At 48.9% G+C, this 22,805-nt stretch overlaps 8 protein-coding genes across 8 annotated transcripts; 2 read left to right on the top strand and 6 right to left on the bottom strand.

The window, feature by feature from the left end:
• Window positions 1-2,244: 2,244 nt before the first annotated feature.
• DFL_005946 (uncharacterized protein) lies at window positions 2,245-3,019 on the bottom strand (the record flags this gene model as incomplete). Its single annotated transcript, XM_067635280.1, has 2 exons — window positions 2,245-2,879; window positions 2,962-3,019. 2 exons carry the CDS (start codon window positions 3,017-3,019, stop codon window positions 2,245-2,247), a joined length of 693 nt encoding a protein of 230 aa, XP_067489726.1.
• A 301-nt stretch (window positions 3,020-3,320) lies between these two features.
• On the top strand, window positions 3,321-4,682 carry DFL_005945 (uncharacterized protein; the record flags this gene model as incomplete). The annotated part of the gene is made up of 1 exon (XM_067635279.1): window positions 3,321-4,682. One exon carries the CDS (start codon window positions 3,321-3,323, stop codon window positions 4,680-4,682), a length of 1,362 nt encoding a protein of 453 aa, XP_067489725.1.
• Window positions 4,683-5,049: 367 nt separating this feature from the next.
• On the bottom strand, window positions 5,050-6,535 carry DFL_005944 (uncharacterized protein; the record flags this gene model as incomplete). Its single annotated transcript, XM_067635278.1, has 3 exons — window positions 5,050-5,724; window positions 5,784-6,396; window positions 6,489-6,535. The coding sequence occupies 3 exons, from the start codon at window positions 6,533-6,535 to the stop codon at window positions 5,050-5,052; spliced, it is 1,335 nt and encodes a 444-aa protein (XP_067489724.1).
• A 390-nt stretch (window positions 6,536-6,925) lies between these two features.
• Window positions 6,926-9,261, bottom strand: DFL_005943 (uncharacterized protein; the record flags this gene model as incomplete). Its single annotated transcript, XM_067635277.1, has 4 exons — window positions 6,926-7,642; window positions 7,701-8,119; window positions 8,170-8,336; window positions 8,429-9,261. 4 exons carry the CDS (start codon window positions 9,259-9,261, stop codon window positions 6,926-6,928), a joined length of 2,136 nt encoding a protein of 711 aa, XP_067489723.1.
• Window positions 9,262-11,093: 1,832 nt separating this feature from the next.
• On the bottom strand, window positions 11,094-12,435 carry DFL_005942 (uncharacterized protein; the record flags this gene model as incomplete). The annotated part of the gene is made up of 4 exons (XM_067635276.1): window positions 11,094-11,456; window positions 11,565-11,660; window positions 11,726-12,153; window positions 12,222-12,435. The coding sequence occupies 4 exons, from the start codon at window positions 12,433-12,435 to the stop codon at window positions 11,094-11,096; spliced, it is 1,101 nt and encodes a 366-aa protein (XP_067489722.1).
• Window positions 12,436-14,123: 1,688 nt separating this feature from the next.
• On the bottom strand, window positions 14,124-17,960 carry DFL_005941 (uncharacterized protein; the record flags this gene model as incomplete). The annotated part of the gene is made up of 1 exon (XM_067635275.1): window positions 14,124-17,960. The coding sequence occupies one exon, from the start codon at window positions 17,958-17,960 to the stop codon at window positions 14,124-14,126; it is 3,837 nt and encodes a 1,278-aa protein (XP_067489721.1).
• Window positions 17,961-19,378: 1,418 nt separating this feature from the next.
• Window positions 19,379-20,745, top strand: DFL_005940 (uncharacterized protein; the record flags this gene model as incomplete). Its single annotated transcript, XM_067635274.1, has 2 exons — window positions 19,379-19,641; window positions 19,701-20,745. 2 exons carry the CDS (start codon window positions 19,379-19,381, stop codon window positions 20,743-20,745), a joined length of 1,308 nt encoding a protein of 435 aa, XP_067489720.1.
• A 342-nt stretch (window positions 20,746-21,087) lies between these two features.
• On the bottom strand, window positions 21,088-21,619 carry DFL_005939 (uncharacterized protein; the record flags this gene model as incomplete). Its single annotated transcript, XM_067635272.1, has 3 exons — window positions 21,088-21,129; window positions 21,198-21,464; window positions 21,551-21,619. The coding sequence occupies 3 exons, from the start codon at window positions 21,617-21,619 to the stop codon at window positions 21,088-21,090; spliced, it is 378 nt and encodes a 125-aa protein (XP_067489719.1).
• Between the last annotated feature and the right edge of the window lie 1,186 nt (window positions 21,620-22,805).

The following is a 22,805-nucleotide window of genomic DNA, read 5'->3' as shown; positions in this document are numbered from 1 at the left end:
TGTATCCGTTCTGGACGTCCGTATCGTGTACCACCTGACCTGACCAACTGTCGAATATCATAAACACCCCGAGTTGAACCCACAAAGAAAGTAAGAAAAGGCAATTCGGATATCACAACTGAACTGTAATCTGCTAACTTCAAGCTGAAAATGCAAAGGGAAATCTTCGAAAAGGGATTCGCAATATAGGTCGCTTCCGTCGACGTTGTTTTAGAACCCACCGCCTAATCGATCCGTTAATATTGGTCTGGCCCGGACGAGAAATTAGGTGATCCATATGAACTAAAGATAACATACCACTTCGAGCAGTCTCCCACAATGCTAGCCTATCATGCCTTCGTGCCATATTTGCGGCCTGTGTCTTGTGCATTCTGCTGATTGCGAGGTATGCTCCGGAGGCACCGAGGACTGTGAGGAAGGGGAGGGCTCTGCGGCTAAAATGTTTTTTAAAAAAAAAAAAAATTAAAAATTTGTTAGAAGAATGCCTTTAAATACAAAGCTTCGAAAGAATAGATCATACCTAAAGAGTGTAAGAGCCATTTTTGTGGATTGTTGGAATTAATTGAATTGGGTGATGTGGTGGTGGTATACGCTTAAGGTTTTGAGCAATCGAGGTTCAAAAGAGCTCTAGCGAGAGGGATTCAGGTCGACTCGAAAAACTTTTGAAACCGGAGGAATGGAAGATGGGATGATATATATCACGAAAGACGCAAATATACGTAATTCCAGACGATGTGTCACTAGCTATAGACGAACGGAGTGACAACAATCTTCAAAGACTTAAAAGGATCTAGCTAGCTCGTAAGCTTAAGCTTTTTTGTGTCTTCAAAAGAAACTTCAAGGCGCACACGAGAGAAAATAATATTTTTAATAGAAGGGGGAAAACTTGAAGTTTAAAAAACCTTCTCAACAGAAAACCAAAACAAAATCGGGGTGGAGGATTTCATGCAAAATGCAAGGCCATGTCAGTCGCATTAAGTATAGATACAAAAATCGTCAGTCGGTCAGTCTACTATGGTTCGTTTTCCCTTTTTCCCGAGGTCGTCATGTAACTGGGGAACGGAGTAGGCCGCTTGCAGGGACGGCTTGTTCGGGCATGCGCAAGCCTAAAGAAAAGGGTCGCTGGTCTCATCCCAAAAAGTTGTGCTATCGTATCATGGAAGCTAGGAAAGACGAGGACGATCCTGGCAAGTTATTATTGTAGCTCCATAAGTTGAGCTACATCGTAGGCGTCGTTTATGTTTTAAAATCATGTCTTACGATAGCGTAATAGATACCGACTTTGGGGATCGAATCAGAAGTTCTGGAATGCAGAAAAATGTTGGGAAAATCTGTCTATCGGTTTGCATCACCTGTCGCTTTTGGTCTTCTACCTACTAGATCGAAAGGCACACGACCTAACTGGCCAATGCCAGTGCGAATGTAGCCGAGGATGGCAGCTACGCTGGTGGGCTTGGGTTTGTTGGAAGGGCCTAGGGAAGGTTGCACTGCTTAACCTTGGGGCGACGCTGGGAATGCTGGGGTAGAGCTAGCTCGAGGTCTTAGACACTAAAGAGGTGCCTTGCGGGGGAACGGGTCAGGTCGGGTGGAGAAGCCTGTTCTGGGGTTGCATGATCTAAGGGTGACTTTTTGGGCACCTTCAAACGTGCAAACGAAAGATAGGGAACCACGAAACGGACGTGTATGAAACAGTCTTTGATATTTCACTCGATCGATAAGGATAACAAACTGTAGGATCGACCCGCATCTTCCATGTACTATACATGTATTGACAGGCATCGGAACCAAAATTGGTGTTATCGGAACGAGAATTCGAGGCCAAAGGATCAGCAAACGGCATGGGGCATCGGCAAGGGGATTGGAAGCGAGGAAAGAAGATAGGCATCCTTGATATGTATATAGGTTCTGGTTTGACATCTGCAATCTTTCGAGGATTGTGACCGACACAAGTTCGAGTTGGGTTGTAATTGGCCATGGGGATGAAGGCAATGCCTAGGCTTGGTATGGTGCTATCGATAACGGCGCCTTTTGAGACATAAATTATTATCAAATGTCAGAAAGGCGACGACTGAGCAGGCCTGGAAAACCACCGGACGGATTTCTGATGGCGTAGTACCTATGGAGAACACCACTTTTGGTATTCCGTCGTGTGCCGTATATGCCTCATTTCTTCAAATGTCAAAAGGTTTTGAATTTTGGGCATTTTCAAAAAATCCGATGCCCGGGCGTTCATCTCCAATCGTTTCAAGTAGGAGTCTTGTTTCTCACTATAACCTCGATGACACTGATATTCCTGGTCCTTGACGGGAATACGTCGTCGATTTCTTCAAACTCGTCGGATTCCTCGGCAGCATCGTCGTCGCCATCATCAACATCCATTGCATCCTCACCTCCTGGACCCTTGGAACCTCGAGCTTTCCGTTCAGTTCTTTCTTTAGCCTTCATCAAGTCTTCAAATGTCAGATGTGACTGGTCGGCTTTAATGTCATCTGTAGCTTCTACTGTCCCTGTCCGTATTTCTACAGATGTATCCTTCTGCCCCTGGAAATAGAGTCCAAGTCCTAGCGCCTTTTCGATTGCCTTCCCACTGGCCTTGATTGTGACATATTTCGTCCGGTCATCGGTTGTAGCGGTCGATGTCGAGGGTCCAGCCTCATTCTGACCTGGCTGTTCAAGCCTTCGCTGAAAAGCCCGTTTCTGGCGTCCACCGGACGCAACCGAGACCTTTGATTGATCCTTGAACACTGCAAGTGCCTTCCGGACTCTCTTGACGGTGGCTATGAATGGGGATTTTGTGGAAACATAGACGGTTTTCGGATCCGCTGAAAGTCGAGCTGGAGGAAGAGGGCGAGGCAGTTGACGCTTGACCAATTTAGAATCTATAAAAAAAAAATTGAAAAAATTATTAGATACGGCCCTTGCTTCGATGAGGTCTTTATAATATAATCTTCGAGTCCTTACTCTTTGGAAGCTCCTTCGACCGTTTGTGCGCTCTTTGCCGTGGGTTTGTGGTCGTCATGATGTCAATGTCGATGTTCTTGTCATTGGGGTGGTATGTTCTGTCGCAGAATTTACATGATGCGACCAAAACTTTCAAAGGTTTTAGACAACGCGTTTCCTACGTGCTTTCTTACATAACATTCCCCTCGACAGCATCTCATCCCTCCATCTATACACCATCGTCGGCTATACCAAATGCTACTCGCGATTTGATATAGTACTATATAACTATCTCCATGATCTGTGCAATTAGTTCGACTCCTTAATCGCCGTCAATACCTCGCTCTCGGCATCCTCTCTCCTCGTAACCTCCCTATACCATGGATGCAGACTTCCCAGACCCGACAGACTGGATCCAAACTCCAGTACCAGGTCTCCAAGCTCTCGAAACTTCTCTCAGATGTCAGGTCTGTAAGGAGCTTTTTACAGCACCCAAAGTCACTAGCTGTGGCCATACTTTCTGTTCACTATGCATCCGACGATGTTTATCGGCTTCCTCGAAATGCCCTACCTGCATGAAGCCGGACGAGGAGCCCCGGTTACGTGATAACATCGTAGTCTCAGAATTGGTTAATTCCTTCGATACTATCCGAAAATCTCTACTGGAGACACTGGTTGCCAAGGAAGAAGCTCGGAAGCAAGCTGAAGAAGAAGCTCAACGAGATGCCAGCACTAGACCAAAACGGAGTTCTTACGACCTCGACGACGACGGGATAATGGAGGACGCCGAACCAGTGCATCGGCCCAGAGGAAAGAGGAGGCGACAGGACACAACTGCATCACGACAAACACAGGAAATAGGGCCACCTCGAAGGAGTACTCGAACGTCATCACAGCGAATAAATTCGAGGATAGGGTCCTCCCAGACTCCTGTTGTTGTGGAAAGTGATGATGATGATGACTTCCAGCCAATCGAGGAATTCTCAGAAGATGATGATTTCCGGTCGAGCAGCCGAGCGAAACGGAAACCTACATCTCGAGTCCCGGAGACACCGACAAAGAAACCTGACTTGGTCCCCTGTCCGATTTGTTCCCGGCTTAAGGAACAATCGAACATCGAAGTGCATGTCGACCGCTGTATTGATGGGAAGAGGTCACCATCTCCGACACTCGGGCGAGCCAATGACGCATCATCAGCCGGGACGCCGCTGAAGCGTCAACCCATATCCTTTCCCAACGTATCGAAATTGCAACACCGGGCACCGTATACCGCCGAAGAGAGAGAAAAACTCCGCTTGCCCAAGGGGAATGCTAGTCTCGCAAAGGAAGCCGATATTAGAAAGAAACTTCGCGAAATCGGAATTAAATGTGACGTCAAAGGGAAGGATACCAAGCAGGTTTTGTGGACTCGCCTCCAAGAGTGGACGAACCTGTGGAATGCCAATCTTGACTCCGAGAGTCCCAAGACAAAACCGGTTCTCATTAAAGAACTGGAGGCTTATGAACGGAGCCAATTGGCTCAGAAGCCTAGTGTAGTGCAGAATAAGGACTTCGAGCGGGAGGCATGGAGCAACGCCCACAAACCCGGATTCGACGCCCTTATAGCGAATGCTAGAAAAACTGCTACGCAAAAAAAAGAGGACGGGACAGAGGCCGAAGCAACGGATCAGCCACTAGATTCGATGGCGGGAGTACAGGCGGAATTGAATGGTATAGGCTCTCCCGAGGCTATCGAAGCTTAGATAGTCTCCATACTGCTTTTGTTGTTTTTTGGAACATCGCTTTGGAGTATTTTCATTGAGAGTATATTTAGCGTTTGTATTGATGTCACTGGCTGCATGGAAGGTATTTGGATGCCGGAATCTCTTGTACCGTCCGGTATGTATTTCTATCTAGAGGGTGAAACCTGCGAGGTCTTCATGGTGTATCTTTGAATTCAAAGATGATAATAAGCCTGCATTTATCAGGTAGCAATATTACTACAAATATTTGTATATCAAGGGCAAAATATTCACAAGCTCCGAAGATACCAATCTGCTCCAACGCCCGCTGATTAGCCCCAATAACCCAAACTCCTAAGCATTATCGCTAGCCGAACACACCATTACTCTACGCTGGTAAAGCCTCACGCTCCTCGTCCTGTTCCTTATTCGCGGCCTGGGGTTCCTGGTCTGCCACATTCAACCCAGCCAGTCGCTCCAACAATTTCGCATCCTCCTCCTCTGTCTTCTTCCTCCTCTCTTCTTCCAACTTCCTCTCCCTTTCCTTCTCTTCCTTGATAAGCATATCGAATTCCTCTTGAACATCGCCTTCGATCTCGTCCAACTTGGCTGTCCCAGGCTCGGTAACGATCCTGGAAATTTCGTCCGTCTCATCCATCTGTTCCTGCAACTCGTCCATAACCTTCTCCACCCTCTCTACACCTCCCGTGACCTTATTCAACCCGGCCAGAACCTTCGAACCTTGTTCTAAAGTATCGATCAACGCCGCATTATCGACAGTCTGTTCGATCTTCATCAGGACGCTCTCCAGCGAAGACAGGCTATTCGTCACCATCTGCAAGTGCTCCTCCGTCATCTTTTTGCTTTTGAGAGCCGATAGTGCTGTGATTTTGTTGTTGGCTAGAACGGCTTGCTTGGCTTTGTTCTGTAGAGCTGTGATTCTGGATGATAGGGCATCGACTTTAAGGTTCTGTGTTAGGATTAAATGTTTTAATTGTGCCGTCGTGATATCCGATTGCGAGATCGGTTGGAGAGTCGAGTCCGCAGGCTTGAATTTGATAGTCTGTCCCGTTCCCAGTCAGCATAATCGATCCACCGGATGGATTTGAACGGAAACCATACCTTCCCCTGAACACTCGCCTCCCCTAGATCCCTGGACAAATATTTCACTAGCACCTTCATATCCTTCTCACTCAATTGTACCTTATCGATAATATCCCCAATTTCATGCTCCAACATCTCTAACGTCATAATCCTATCAACATCCCGTTGGGCCTTCGATATAGCCTTAACAACCTTCCGCGATATCTCTTCCACATTCTTCACAACCACAACTTCTCCGTTCACCAGTTTCGCGCTAACAGCACCCCCTCCCACACCAACCTGCTTCAACCCCCATGATAAAACCTTCCAGGGATCCACCCATGGTTTGGAGTATATACTCCCTTCCCTTGCCAAAAACGTCTTGAGAGGGATAAACTCCTCGGAGGCAATACCCTCGTTTATAACACATCCTAACGCGGGGGTTCCATACTCCCGAGTGGCAAGTGACGGTAATAGTAACGACGTTATTGGGAGGATTAGATGGTCGGTTGAGGAAGTAGATGAGGGGATTAAACCGGCGAACGTCGCTTTTGAAAGTGCTGACTTCCAGGCCGTGATGTTGGCTGTATATCCATCCGGGTTTACGGTTTGGAGGGGGGCGAAGTCGGCGTAGAGGGATGGGAGACGGGCTCTGGAATTTTGTTAGTCATGTGTTTTTGTTGGCTTGTACGTTTGATATCATCGGGTGGATTTGATGATGATAAGGGGAATATTGTTACGCACTTGCGGAAATCCTCTTGGGCGAGGATGAAGGATAGGAGTTCGCCCATGGTGGATATACTTGCATAGAGCAAGATACAGGAGATGGTTGGAGGGGAAGACTACGAGCGTAATATCGATGGGATGGCTATGTTTGAATCTTCTGGCGCGCGGTGGAAAGTTCGAGTGGTTTGATGTCAAAACAACACGAGATCAGAACATCAATGTGTGGGAGTTTCAAGCTTCCAGATCCCGACATAAGATGCTGATAGCTAAGCATATTATGCATGACTTCACCGAATATTAATTGAATCATGAACGGGATGCATCGATATTCCCCATCAGCCAAAATAGTATAGTATTGAGAAAGGGAATCTCCCAGAGATATCATAAAAAGAAGCAAGATAAAGTATGTACGAGTAATGGTAAGTTAAACCGGCTGCCCACAAGCGCTCGAGATATCACAGCGGTCCATCTGCATCATCCATAGTCATAACCCCGGGAGCATCGCCATTCGGTGTCTGGGGAATCAAAATGCTTCGTCTCTTTCCATCGAGCGTTGGTTTTTCGACCTCGCCATCGTCATCCTCTTGCACCTCTTCCCCATCTCCATTTTCAACTTCAACAATCTCTCCACCAGCCTCACCGACCCCTGTATCAATCTTCAGATCCAGCAAGTTCACATAGCCTGAATCTAGCCTCATCTGATCTACGAACCGTCGTATCAAGACGAACTCGGTGTTAACGTACTTGGGCATAGCAACATCGATACAATGTCTGGCCTGCGCAAATTTGCCGAGCCGTATCCATGTTTCCGCAGCTAGGACGTGCCACATCGCAGCTTTCCGTCGTCTACCGCCCCATCCACCACTCCCTGCACCCTGTCTAACAGCATAGCAGTCACCGACCCGTTGTGATATCAGAGCTCGGCCTACTGTTGGTCTAATGTTTAGATCTAGTGCCTTTATTGCCCATTTGGCAGCAAGCTCAGCAGAACTGCCACCAGCGAGACGTAATAATTCAACTGTGACAAGAAGACAGCGAAGTGCAGCATATATAGCACGAAACCGAGTGACGTAAGAGTAACAAGCAGCGTCCAAGTAGACATCTATTGTATCCGCTCTTATTTTCGGTGTAATCGGTTGTCCGGTTAGCAGCAGCGAAATTAAAGTCATTTCCTATACCCATCACTCAGTCAGCAGGTTCTCCTTAAAACTTTAGTCGAAAGCCCCGTACCTGTGCTCCAGCAACATGCAACCAAGCCTTGTCGTTATTAAAATCCGTCCGTATGGTATTATAAACATCATAAGCCAGCTTCCAATCTCTCAACATAAACGACCAATCCGCCAGCTTTCTCATCTGCGCCTCTGGGGTCATCGGGTCATACGAGTTCGTCGCAGCGTCAAAGTTACTAGCAGTTGCAGAATTTGATGAAGTTCGGGTGCCTGTGGAGCCGAGAAATCTTCGAGAGAACGATAGCACACGTCCACCTATGCCTTTCCTTCGGGATAATATCTGGTCGTTCCAGCTGGCAATGTTCCTTTCCATAAACGGTATTACGCTTTGGGCAACCATTTCTCGGACCATCGTTTTTATGGCAGCTTCATCGGAGCCGTGGATGAATCGACTGGATGTGTCGTTTTCTATGTCCTCTTCTGGAGGATGTCTTAGCGGATGTTTTTAAAAGCGGAAGGGTTCGTAATACCTTGATGGGCGTGAAGTTCGGCCAGCTCTTCCGAAGCAGGTAACCATTGACTCTTGGCCACCGGGACAGAATCTTCATCCGACACAATACACATCGCCGACCTTAACCTTATTAAGTGACAATGTAATCCAAAATGTCGCTTCATCTGCTCAAACAGAGCTGCCGACCTAAGAATGTCAGTCTCAGCATCTCTACTGGAAATTTTCAAGCCACCACATCTTCGAGACCCAATAAAAACTTCAGGTATGGGAGTACCAACTTCACAATATCGTCCTTGTCTTCATCGTGAACAAGTACATAGTACCGTAAGTATTCCTTGTTGATATATCCTGGAACGTTGACCTCCGATCCGGACTTATACAGTTGCCGTAAAGTATCGATAGGCGTTGTATTCCTTGACGAGATAGCGATCAAACAAGCGACAGGGTGGGCCCAAGTTTCATGCGGTGTAACCGGAAACCCAGATAATATCTTCCGTAAATATAATAAGTAATACGCCTGTCCCGTATGACTCTCCGTTTCTGTAGCCAGATTCGTATCGATAAGCTCTTCAGCATGGCTTAAATGTAAATCCAGTAATTCGTCGGCTAGCGGCAGTTCCTCCGAGTTTATTGCTTCCGGTATTCCAGCATTGGTTCCACCATACTCTCCATTCCTGAATGAGTTTCCACTTGTATTCCCTTTCCTCTCCGGTTTCTGGGCAACGTCTGATAACCGGACGAACCTAACAGCGAAGTCTTCGAAAGGCACACTACTTCCTTGCGAATCTCGAGCTGTGATCCGTCCTTGTACCTTCTCGCCATATGGTCGGATCAATTGGTAGAAATCTGGGAGTCCCTTTTCGCGAACAACCTCGTCGACGTCATCGGAGACGTGGACAGCGATATGGGGGACGAAAGCATGATGGATGACGGACTTTATGTCATCGACGATGTCTCGGGGTAGGCTGGCGCCTGTGCCGGCGAACAAGGAGGTGAGAGAGGTTGTCGATCCAGTGGAAGCAATAGAAGAACGGAGATTGTACATTGGTGAGGCCTTGGAGGTGCTCATGACAGAGCGAGCCCGCGGAGGTATCTCGAGTGGGAGGGCCATGGTTGTGGATATCGATCGATATTCGAGGATTCGAAGTAGTCCTGGCTGGGGGTTGATCTTCGTTGCGCGGCAAGTATGATATTGGCTGGGCAAGTTATGGGAGGTCGTTCATCCGGCTTCACCAGTCCAAGAAAGTAGGGGTCGGAGCGACATTAGTTAAGCTACCGAGTGGAGCGCCATGGCGGGGATGGGAGGATGGTGGAGAGGTGGAAAGATGGAGAGATGTCGGCGTGGAGAGGTCGGCTGTCGGCTGGTCAGAAGCTCGAATGAGGTAGCTGGCCTGAACAAGCTAAATGTGGCCGGCTGACGTCGCACAAAGATCCCAGCTCGAAATTGCAACGTCGACAACGCAACTTTCAACACATTGCCATCTTCAATCCACCACGCGCACGATAGGATGGATAGAATCACACGTACCTTGCGATAATTATTTGGGAACAAATGACAAGAGAAAAAGAAGAGAAAGGGGAAGGAGAGGAAGGAGAGGAAAGGAGGATTTGCGATTTATGATAGGTAGAGAATAATGGGTCTCGGCTTGATGGCAGTCATGGACACCATCGCCGTTGTAGGTAGCCGGAGATGGCCCGAAATGGCCATCTCCCATTTCAACATCTGAATCTCAAGTTCTCCAAAGCCTCCAAATCCCCCAAGTCCTCCTGTTTCAAAAACCCATCAATCGGTTATCTTGGTAGGCCATATATTTCTCATAATAATATAGAGCTGACATACCTCCATGGCCTTAGCCTCACCATATGGTTTCCCACAGCGGGATCCAGATCTTCTGAAGACCGCGAAGAACAGAATCCGTCCATCCAATGCCTTGAAGAAGATCTCTCCGACGGGCCCCAACCACACCTTGGCAGCTTCGTCGAGGAGTTGGAGTGGCGTGGCCAGCCAATGGAGCAGTTATGTCGCATGGCATCCCGTGAACGCGTCTGTAGTTTCGATATTTTGGTTAGACGCAGAACGTGAACGACCAATAGAATATTGCAGCATTATTCTCACCTATTTCGTCCAGGTGATCAAAATATAGATCTGGGGCACGAGACTAGGAGTCGATACAGGAGGGAAGGATGAGTGCAGGGTTGGTTGGCTTACGATAGGGAGGTGAAAAGCTGCAGGATTGGAGAAGTTAGTTTGGTCAAGGGCATGGAATAGTAAAAAAAAAACATTGAGAGGAAAAAGAAATATTTTAATCCGAAAGTAGGATCCCTTATACCTGAAGGGCCAAGATCTAGATTTCTATCTCTCGATATCTCACAGGAACCGATATAGACCACGAAATAACTACAAATGGCAACGATTTGACGCTATATCAATGCACTCCTAAGAATTAAAATCACGAAGCGTGAAACCCATAGCCTATCTCTCTACCTTATTAACTATAAAATTACAATTATTTTCCATTTAGTGCTACGCAGCTTGTTCGTGTCCTTGAAAATTCACGACGTCCGGTTGCTTCAGAACCCAACACCTACCAACGCATAAACAAAACCCCTCCCATGCAAAAAAAAGTATTGTATGTTAAAAAGGCATGCATCGTATGGAAAAAAGTGCATCATTTAAAACATGATCACGAACATAAACACCCTCTAAAAAAACAACAGAAGTGCATTCCAGCAATAGCAAGCAAAGTTAGCTTTCTTCCATCCATAAAAATGCAAATGCAGAAAAAGGCCATACGATAATAAAGCACGCCTTGCTCCGAAACGCCCTTGGAAAAACATCGATATCGTGTAATGCAAAATCAAAAAAATCATCCCCTCTTTTCAAAGAAGCATGACCTCGAATTTTCAAAAAAAAAAAACAATCGCGTTGTATGTAGGAAATGTTCAAAACCAGCTCCTTGCCTCCTCGGGAGAAAGCTTGACGCCACCATCGTCGTCTTCGCTATCGATTAATCCCAAGTTGAGAGCACCAGGACCTTTCATAGCAATCTCAATATTTGCTTCAAGGTCCAAATTTTTGCATTTCTCATCCGACTTCAGGTTATCTTCTCTCTTAAACAAGTTCGCCATATGCCCCTCAACTTCATCGACAACAACCATGGCTGATCCAAGGATAATATCCGAGTTGCTAGAGCACTTGACAAACATGACGGTTCTTTGTCCGGTCATCTCATCGAGAATTTTCTTGGTTTCTCGTCTGAACTTGGCCTGGTGTTCTCGAAGCTCCTCAAGATGCCGGTGAAGACCCTAGACACCACAGACTTTGTCATCTCATTTCTTGTAGCGGTCGGTGCCTTCGAGGGTAGATAGTCCCGCTTCCATGATTTCGACCTCAATGTCGGCGCATTTCTCAACTTGGCTAAACTTTATGTCTCGCTGTTGAATTGCTTTCCAGTCGGGTTGTTCGCGAAGGCTGAGGGTGACCTGGTTAGCCCGACGGGGGAGGAACTTCTAAATAGAGAGAATTTAGTTGGCCATATTCTCTTATCTTTAGTCTTTCGGGGTGGTGGACGTACCTTTGCTTCAGCAACGAATTCATTCATGAGTCTCTTCATCCTCTCGTTAAGCTTTCCGTTCTTGAGAATACCAGACCCATTAATTCCTCCGGCGACCGAATCACGCTGCTCAAACTTCTCGGTGAGCAAGTTTTGGACATCCTTCGGAATGGAGTTGACAACTTCCTCATCCGCATTTTCTTCTCCGCCATATCCGCGAGCATAAAGTTGGTGAACATCCTCGTACTCCGCTCCCACATCGTAAGCGTGATGGAGTATGTAGAGAGTGCGGCTCTTGAAAACTTCCTTCTTGGTGACTGCGGCGCTCTCCTGGACCTTCTCCCCGGCTTTCTGCTCGAACTTGACAAGCTCCTTCCCGGCTTGTTCGGGCTCACTCTTCACGACCGGCAAATCTTGAGACGGAACAAAGTTTTCGGCGCGTGGGGAAACTTGTACTCGCTCTTGTCAACGGCCTGCTTCTGTCGGTGAGAGGGGTCTCCCGAGACACCCCCCTCACGCTGCCTGTCGTACCTAGGCTTTCCCCTGATCTCAGGAGACAGAGGGACCGCCACCGTACTGCCCCGGAACGAACGGCTTGGCGAACGGATCAAGTCCTTTGGCCGATCGTTGAGCCTCTTCTTCCGCCTGGTTGTACGCGACGGCAGCTTGGATGGGCTCTGCGGGCGGGACAGGAAGGTTCCCTCGGAACCTTGGGTGAATCCGAGTCTCATCCCGAGGTTTGGTTCGGGTGTCCTCGAAGAACTCGCGGAGTCCGCACGGGCGTTTTCCTTCTTCACCTCAATGGCCGGAACCGATCGGCAGAAGATTGCGTGCGTATATTATATACGAGCGGTGACGAAGCGTGAAGAGAGGGAGGGGTGTTGCAAAATGCGTTGGAGGTTGTTGTATTCACGCAAGGTAACACAAGCGCTAACCTAAAATCGATAGACAGCGCTGATTAATAGCTAGAAAGTATCGATTATTATACCTAGTCTCGAGGCCAGGGCTTCATCTTGAATTTGAAAGATGGATGGTGCTTAGATTTTCCAAATTTACAATTTTTTCTTTACAATAGTTCGATACGGAACGAGGCCTTCCAAAACATTTAAAACGCCAGAGCCACCAGGCAAAAAAACCTGTTCGGAAGACGTATAATACCGATTGGCCTTCCTTCGCAACGTCTGCAGATCCAACGTCTCGCATAATCTTAACCTTAATCTAGCAATTGTCCGTTTGGAGCGAGCCGTGATAATACGTAGCACGCTTCATATTGGTCTCTAGTCAAGCTAGGCCTACTCTGTAGTTCGCGAAACGGCCGGCCTGGTAAATAGCCAGCCTCACATCTACCGTGGAAGACCCGAGTCCTCTCGGTTGATTTCCTCGCCCTACAGAACCTCAACGGTGCGCAATTGCATTATATAATGTTCAGAAAATCTCCAGTTTCCATTATCCTACATAGTAGAGTATATACCTAAACCGAACCAACCATCCACAGGAAATAATAATAATAAAACAAAAGAAAGAAAGAAAAAATATTTATCTAAGAGCTGAGATTTCCTAGTTACAAGGAGAAGGTTCCCTTCCATCTATACACCCCCACCCCAAATCCCCGAAGCCCTTCAACAGTATTTACAATTCCCTGGCTTCGGGGTTTTTCCCTACCTCTTATCTTCATCTTTAGACCTCATAAGGTCGCGCGAGTAAAATCCTGCATACGGCTCAGATCCCCGAGCCATGTATATATCCCCCACCGAAGATCCGGTCCCCTTCGTCATATAGTAGCCGCGAGAGAGAACAAACGTAGGAAACAAAAAGATGACAAAAAAAAGGGTAAATAGCCGTGGCCTCAAGGGCTTCACGGACCACCCTTTGTCGACGTCCCGGAGTGCAATGTCTGGGCACCCTCGTAGGGATGTAATAGTAGTACCTGTAGGTACGCGGAAATAATAAAGGAAAAAAAAAGACACATACGCACCCGGATGGAACTGGAGAACACACCAAGAAAAAAAACGCCGTTTCTTTTTTAGCATTCTTGAAGCCTAACACAAAACTCCAGACAAAGGAGAAGAAAAACTCCTATAAAAATGCAGCAAGTAGCACAGAACGCCGTAAGATCCCGTTACCTGGAGGTCATAAAACAGTCATAACACGGTACGATAAAGGAAAAACAAGAAAAACCCAGCCAAACCCATGCATGTTAATTCGAATCGAAAGAAAATAGCTTTTAGCGATAGGAAAACAATTTGACAAAAGGAAATAAGATGAAAAGGGAACAAAAAAATAATCATCTGGGCGGAAGAAGAGTAAAGAGAAGTATGTGCAGGTTTGGCTGAGGTCCGTCAGAATCTAGGAACAGAAAAAAATGAAAAGAAACACCCGTGTTATGAAAATAAAAAACAACCTCCGCTTTCCACCTCACCTAAGCCTCATGGCCGCCACGAATGAGATCGAGTACCCTCGTCATAACCGGTGGGGGATAGCTCCTGGAAGCCATCTCGTTCACGACTCCCATCGCGGAATCGTGGTCGTTGACCGCCAAGAATGCTCGTGTCATAGCCTCGTACGTACTCGGCTCCCTCTTGTTGGCGGAATGCCCGCGGGATGGGTCTGGGTAGAGCGAATCGTACAGCACCCTGGATTTTTCGATCTCACCTTCCAAAGCCCATCCGTGGATGAGTGGGTTGGCAATGTAAGGTGTCATCTGGATGTTCTTGGCTTGCATGAGGGCAACGATCTCGGGGGTTTCGCGGACGCGGTGGTTGGCAACGAGGGACTCGATGAAGGCCTGGAAGATGGTGGTATCGGCCTTGACAGAGGGGTCGCGGAGAGCCTTATCGAAGCTCTCTCGAGCTCCGGCAACGTCTCCGAGAACACATCCCTTGGCGTGGATAATGGCGGCGTGATGTTGAGCCTCGACGAGGACACGTTCGGCGCGCATCTGGCGGATAATGTCCTCGCCGGACTTGAGGTCCGGTGGGTCGCAGGTAACGTGAGCTTCGATGAGGAGCTTATAAGTGAACGAGGTCGGTGCGATGTTCAAGCTCCTCATTCGCTCGTAGTAGTACAGAGCCTTGGTGCGGTTGTGCTTGGTATGGACGAAGAACTGGATCATGCTGTTATACGGAGCCGGCCGTGGCTTGTAGTTCGGCATGGCCTCCATCTCAGCAAAGAGTTCTTCAGCAAAACGTTCGTCGCTAACGCGGCACAGAGCATTGACGATGGTACCGTAGGTAACACTAGTCGGCTTGATGTTGTTGGCACGCATTTCCGAGAAGTAAGAGAGACAGTCATCGATACGACGAGCCTTGGAAAGCTTGCCGATCAACGCATTGTAGAGGAAGGAAGTCGGTGCGATACCCTCAGCCTTGGCCTGCTCGAAGATCTTGATGGCCTCGGATGCTTCATCAAAGTTGCCATGAGATCCCTTGAGCTGGACGATGTAAAGACCGTAGGTGTTGGCGGAGGGCGAGGCTCCAAAATCAAGCATTTCCTGGTGGTACTTGCGGGCGAGGTCGAGACGTTCGAGGTGAAGGCAGGCGGCGATCACAGCATCGTACATCAAATACCAACCGTACCTGGCCTTTCGGTATTCCTTGAAAAGGGGCATATCCTTGAGGGCCTGGTTGAAGATGTTGATGCAAGCTCCGAGACGCTTCTCGCCATATCCCTCCTGACGAGCGATACTTCCGATGGCACGAGCGACGACCTGCGGTTGGTAGTGACGGTGACCCTTGAGAAGGTTGAACCTATTGACGATTTCCGTAGCACGAAGGGGTGGGCTGGTTCGGCCTTCCAGTCTGGCCATAAATGCGTTGGAACCTTCGAGGTCGAGAGTAGCCTGGTGGGGGTCGATTTCATCGAGAGGATCGTTCTGCGCAACCGGGGAAGGAGCGTGCTCGTTGGGTCGAGGGGACCATGGGAAAACAGCATGTTCGGCTCCGGCGCTAACCGGAGTCGAGTATGGCATCTCCTGGGGAGCAGCGGGGGGCATGGCATATTCCTGGACAGATTCGACAACGTGAGCTGGGAAGTTCCATAGTGGCAATTGGAATTGGTGAGCGAGCTGAGCCATGGAGTAGATCTTCTGGGCGTCCTTCTTGCTGGCCTCCGGGTGGAGCGAGACGACGGCTTGCGGGATGACCAAGAGGTGGAAATCGGCCGGGGAGAGACTGTCCATGGGAACACCTTCGAAGGACTTGAGGAGCCCGCGAGCGATCGAAACGTCCGGGATCGGCATGCCGAGGTGGTTGATCAGGTGCAAAAGATTCAAGCTCTGTCGTTGCGTGATGAGTTCCAAGGAGTTCAAGTTATCAAAGACGACGCGGATGGAGATCATGGCCTGGGCTTTCAACGGTTGATCCGTAGAGTGGAATCTCTCGACGATTCGGCGGTAAACGTCCATCCCGTAGTCCAATTTGTTAACCTCGGCGCCAACGATGGCAAACATGGTAGCCAAATGTAAACCGGTTTCGCTGACCAAGAAATTGGGCAGCGACTCGGCTTCCCTGAAGAAATTTTCAGCAGCAGCAAGGTCCTTGCTTCGGAGAGACATGGCGACGAGGCTGGAGTAGGCGGCGGTGCTCAAAGCACTCTGGGACCTGGTCAGTTTTTCGTAGACGGCCTTGGCAGCTTCGGCGTTTCCGGCATCGGCAGCTTCGGTGCAGACCCGGTTCAGGACGGCAGCTTCCTTCGGCTCGGAGGCATTCAGACCGGTAGTCCATTCGACGGCGGCGTCGTAGTTGCGGATGGAGAGGTAAGACTTGACGACGGAGACGCAAAGAGCGGTGGTTTCGATTCCATGTTCGAGAAGACGTTGCACGTAGACCAGACCCTCGCCAACCTCTCCGGAAGAGAAGTAGGCGTAAACCAGCGAGTCAACCATCTTTTGCTTCGAAGCGTCGGTCAATCCTCCAAAGGAAGATTTGGCGTCCGTTGCAACGTTGTAGGTGTCGATAGCGGAGTAGATGTCCTTAGCTCGGCCGAAGCTTCGGATCATCTCACGGTAGGAAGGAATGGTGGGTTGTAAGCTCAGCTCTTCCATCTTCGCGAGGATCGGAGCAAACATGTCACTCCGGTCCTTCTGTGCGGAAGCTTGAAGGAGCATGTTGATGGACTCGGAGGTCAGATGGTGCTTAAACGTCAGGGCGGTGCCGTAGATGTCCGTTGCCAATGCGAAGTGTTTATCGGACATGGTGCTGTAGACCTGAGCAGGACCGGAGAGGGAGAAACCGAAACGCTTGACCTTGACATCGGCTTCCTTGGCATGCTCTCGAACACGGGTTGCCTGATCGGCGAGCGTTCCGATGACAATGCTGTAAGTGTAGTGAGACGGAACCATCTTGCGCTCTACCATCTCGGCATAGATGTTCATGACACGGCTGATACGCTCATGGCCCATCAAAGGGATCTGAGTGAAAGCATGAAGCAAGTAATTGTATGCATCGGTAGTCGGGACGACGCCGTTCTCGACCATTTCTCCGAAAGCAAGCGGGATCTGGTCGTATTGCTCGGCAAGCTTCATGTTATCAAAAAGCTGAATGTAGTCCTTGACAACATACGTGGAGGTCGTACTCGAGCTATTGACCATGGTAAGGTCGCTGGTCTCGGATGCGGTCTCCGCAACCTCGCCGGGTGCCGGAGCAGCAGCGACATCTTTAGTAGCAGATTCGGGGGCGGTTTCCGAAGAAGCAGCTTCAGCTTTCACTTCAGCTGTCTCGGGAACCTTTTCGAGACTATTTTCGACTACTGCGGCTTTCGCTGGGGCAGTGGCAACAATCTCATCCTCCTCGATTGCGACTTCCAGGCTATCGAGGGAAAGCTTATCAGGTTCTTCCAGAGTTGGGTAGTCCCGGACCGTCGACATGGACGAAGCACGAGGCTTCAATTCCGGAGATGGAGGGCCGACATCCTTCTTCTCGAGTTCCTGCTGGAGCTGCAGGGATATGGAAGCATGAGTAGGCTGCAGTCGCTCCGGATACTTCAAGGAACGATCACCATCTTTGTTAAAGATGGAGTGGTAATGCCCTCCCAGGTGCTCATTTCCTCTGGCGAATTTAGACCGATTGCCACCGTTAGGACCATTGAAGACCGCCTGGATCTTAGACGGGGTGTTCTGGCCTAGACGAGAGAGGGGGAAGGATGTAGTGGTAGCGTAGGAGGACTGGGCAGCGGCGACGGCAGATTGAGCGTATCCATTGACGAAGTTTCGTGCAAAGCTCTGACGAGCTGCAGCGATGGTAAAGGGCTTGAAAACCATAAGTGGTTAAGGCCAAGGGCCCGGAAGGGAAATATATCGGAGTGGTGTGATAACCGGGGCTACATTGCTCGGAGATTAGCAACAGTTGACTCCATTCGATGCCGGCAGAGTCGGCAGCGACGAGTAAAAACAGAAGATGAAAAATAAATAAAATAAAACAAAAAGGTAAAAGGCTTACTATATTCCTCAGGATGTTTGGTATACCCGATTATAATAGAGATTGCCGCGTCATCTGAACCGAGGACAATGCAAGATGACTCGGGACGGGCGTTCGCGTGAGAATTTCGGCGAGATGGAGAATGCTAAGATATTGCCGGAGTCCGCTCGGATCCGACGGTAATGTACCAGGTAGGGTATGGTATGGTGATGACCGAAGGGCAGGAAAGGATGAGTATGGTGATGACAATGTTTTTGGTGGAGAGAGGAGAGGAAAGAGGAAGTGTGTGTGGTGTGAATGTCAGGATATAAAAGTGGGCTGTGAAGAATTCGGAGGGAGGAAGGTGGGATGTCGTCTTTTTTTTTTTTTTTTTTTTTTCCCTGTTTGGTGCGGCACCAAAACGTCAAAAGATATGTTGGTTGTTGGTTCCGGGTTGGCGGAACTTGGGTAGAGAATCTGCACTTTGGCCGACCGAGGAAATTATTATACCGTACACTCCACCGTCTAACTATTATTATATTCTTTGGAAAGATGGGATATTGAAGCACCTACGCTTCAAAATAAAATAGAATACGGAGAGAACAGTGGAGTACAGAGGGAGAACTGCAATTGCAGTATTTTATGATGGATGACTCGATTACGAAGATTTTGCGGGAAGACCTTGTCGATGGCCAATGCAATGTCCTGCATACACTAACGTCCGCACTAACACTAGCTGATAGACACCAAGGTACGGTGTCAATGCGATCCAGGGCTTCTCAATCTGCCCTGTCCTGTCCTGTCCTTGCATTGGAGGAGGATACCTCATCTCCGCGAGGAAGCCTGCAGGGGAACTAAAAAACCAACAATAACGTATAACCAAAGGAAAAACGTCCACGAGACCATACAAAATTTTCCAATCCGCAACGTCTCTAACCTCAGAACGGCTGCGAGATCCTGTATAATTTTCGTGACCTGCCAAAGTTGGAGCCATTTATCGGGTGCGAACGGAAGCCCCAATGCCACAAAAGGCTTAAACTTCTCGGCTTCCCGAGGACTCCGGCCTGGTGTTAATTTCCAGGCGGGGCAGCTGACAGGATTCTGAATCAAGGGTCAAATCGGCAGTCGGGTCGCCTGTCAGCACCGAAGCCGACTTCTGCCGGTTCTTACCATACGGTTCGGAGTTACGCTGACCTCCCCACTCCACCGAACTCCCTTAGCTTCTTAGCTTCAATTATCGAGATATCGTAGATAGGGCAATCTGGGGTAAATATCCGACACGATGTCATCAGAACCCACCGCTGTCTCAGCACCAGGCAAAGTCCTGCTCGCAGGCGGCTACACGGTCCTCGATCCCTCCTGTCGCGGCCTGGTCTTCGCCCTCAGCGCACGGATCCATTGCGTCGCCACTCCTTCACGGGACCCCTCGACACCAGGCAAGATCACGGTCAGATCCCCTCAATTCCAAGATGCGATCTGGGAATACCAAGTCTCCGCTTCGGATTCGGACGGAGCCGGCGTCTCTGTAGTCCAAACCAACGACGGGTATGCCTTTATACGCCTTCGTAAGAATGTTGTGAACGATTCTAACGGAGCAGCGACAGAGACCCCAACCCCTTCGTCCTCACAACCCTCAAATACACCCTCTCCTACCTCTCCCTCCCCGCTCCCCCAGCAACAACCCTCACCATCCTCGCCGACAATCCGTACTACTCCCAACCCCCTCCCCCGATCCCCCGCTTCAACTCCCTCCCCTTCCCCATCAAATCCGCCTACAAAACCGGCTTGGGCTCCTCGGCAGCCCTGGTAACCTCCCTGACCTCCTCGATCCTCCTCCACTTCCTCCCAAATTCCTCTCCAAAATTGTCACCGCACATCTTCCACAACCTGGCACAGGCATCCCACTGCGCCGCTCAAGGAAAAGTCGGCAGCGGGTTCGACGTAGCCGCCGCGACGTACGGTTCCTGCGTCTACCGTCGTTTCCCCCCCGAGATCCTAACTTCGATCCCCGACCCCACAGACCCAACGTTCACAGAAATCCTAAAAGAAACGGTAAACAAAAAATGGACATCGATGGAATCGACTCCCATGACCCTCCCACCGCAAATCGGTCTGATAATGGGTGACGTCCAATGCGGCTCCTCGACACCGGGAATGGTAAAAACCGTCCTATCGTGGCGAAGATCCGGCGGTGAAGATGCGGAAGCCATTTGGAAAAACTTGAACTCCAGGAACGAGGATCTGATCTCCGCTATCAAAGACATCAACACCGGTGGGGAACACACCACCGACACCGTAAAACAACGTATCGCAGCGATCAGACGGATGGTTCGAGAACTGGGCACCCAAGCAACCGTCGAGATCGAACCGGAGTCTCAAACAAAACTGCTAGATGCAGCTGCGAACGAAGTCGAAGGAGTGATCGGCGGCGTGGTACCCGGTGCGGGTGGTTACGACGCCGTATGTTTCCTATACGAGCGTAAAGAAGGGGTGGAACAGAACCTTCGTGAGTTCCTCGGTAACTGGAAGGTAGAAAACGGAGTCGTCAAAGCGTTGGAACTCGGGCAGGAAGGGGAGGGCGTTAGGGTTGAAAAAGTGGAAGGGTATCAGGATGTTAAATCATATTTCGAGGGTGTTGCGGAATTGTGATATGGCACGATATGAGTAATGTAAAACGATCAAATTGAATGGCATTAGACATTATATCATACTACCGTCGTTTGGTTTCGATAACTTTCGAATGCGAGCCGACTCGGGTTCTCGCAGGAAGCAGGGATCCGAAGGCCATGACGTGCCCCATGCTGTGTAACGTTGGTGCATTCGCACGACATGCCAAAGTCGACAAGGGCCCTTCCAGCCGAGCAGCCATACAAAGCCCCATCAACAGAATCTAGAACCCTCGAGACTATGATAAAACACCAGACGCCTATAGCTAAAACGAAAGAACCCCATCCCGGAAAAAAGGCACAATCCTTAGAACCCGATACCCATCTACCGAGGTTGATAATTCCGAAAACTCGATTGATACCTCAACTGTCCAAACACCCACAAATCAGCCATACTCCACGATTGAGATAGAAAAGAGAAAAGAGAGTACATACCCACAAATCCAACTCCGTCTCCAAAACATCCATACCCTCCATAATCCTCCCCATCCCCCCCGTCTTCTCCTTGACCTCCATCTCCATCCTCTTCAATTCCCAAAACGCCTTGCTCATCTCCCCCGAACACCCCCCTTCGCCGTACTCAAGCTTCATATCATCGATAAACTTCAACAACCCATCGATCTGCCGTTCGATAAATAATAGTTCCGTACAGATCGCTTCACCCTCGAGTTTTGCGAGGCGGAAACGGGTGCGGAGGGAGTCCTGGTAACGTATATTAATATACGATGCGCATGCGAGATAAGGTTTGGAGAAGAAAGGTGAGGGTTTGTCAGCGGGGGTATACTAACATCGAGGATGTAAAGCGGGGCGACGGGTGGGGCCGGTACGGCCTGTGGCGTCGGAAGCGAGGACGGCATGGTGATATCGATATTCGACACTCGTTTCCGTTTTCGTTTTCGAGAAGAGATATATAGAGACGTTGGAGTGTTCGGACACTCGCAAGTACGACTTTGATCGTGCGTGGTCGATCCGGCGTTCAAAAATTATAACGATATTGTAAAAAATAAACAATTGATTTTCAGGAATATTGTAATTACGAGATTGGAGATCTGTTTATCTTGATACGATCCGCAGCTCCGATCTCCGTGGAATTTGACCGATATCATTGCCATGCATGTCAGTAGACCCGACTGTTATCGAGACGTCTGGACATGATTTCACAACCGTCCATCATCAATTCGCCGAAGCCGTTTCGACATCTAGACGTCAAAGGAAACCAAGGGATCCTCTGGGACGAAAATTCAAAGGGATCAAAACGGTAAACGCCTGGCCAGCCAAGTTATTTAAATACTTTAAAATTCTTATAAATAACCACCCAAAAGCTCTTCAAACCCGCGGCACAGGACGCTCACGATGTTGATATTACCAGCGAGCCGATGCCATACCGTATTACAAACACAAGATACCTTTATCGATCCGGAACGATCATATTACCTAAAAATATACCCAAAATGTACGAATATCCCATACCTACAGCACATGAAGCCTCATCCGATCCTTTTCTTTGCCAACAACGCTCCAGGCGTCTTTCTTTCGTAAGCTAAAGTTAAGAACTTCGCGCCAAGTCGAACATCTTCCCATACGGCCGTCCACATGGCACATCATGGCAGATCATGAGGACCGTGCATGGCTGGCCCGGGCGAAATCGGCGCAAACATATTCGAAAGAAGGTCGCCTCGAAGTCCCCAGAACGATCTACCAAAGAAGAAAAAAAGTATCATGTAAATGCAAATACATTCCATCTCGACTGGATGATTCCGTCTGCAGAAGATCTCGTAAATTGGTCGCTGCACTGCGGTTTTTGTGCTTCGTCTTACCATCTCCAAACCAATACACCGCCTACATCAGCCTTGAATCCTGCGCCCTTTGTGCTGTCTCATACCTTGAAAATATCTCGATCTGGAAACCTGATCTTTGCCTCTGATTTCCCTAACTTCCAAGCGGCGGTCACAAGGTTCTGCGATATTTGTGCGTAGTAAAAAGAAACCGACCAAAAAAAGCTCTCGGTAGCTTAGCTTACCGAGTTTGGCTTGGTCTCGCAGC

This window comes from Arthrobotrys flagrans, assembly GCF_004000055.1.
Source record: "Arthrobotrys flagrans strain CBS H-5679 chromosome Unknown unitig_9, whole genome shotgun sequence".
In the NCBI taxonomy this organism is placed as follows: domain Eukaryota; kingdom Fungi; phylum Ascomycota; class Orbiliomycetes; order Orbiliales; family Orbiliaceae; genus Arthrobotrys; species Arthrobotrys flagrans.
Note: the sequence above shows the minus strand (reverse complement) of the source record. Positions and strands in the feature narration are given on the sequence as shown.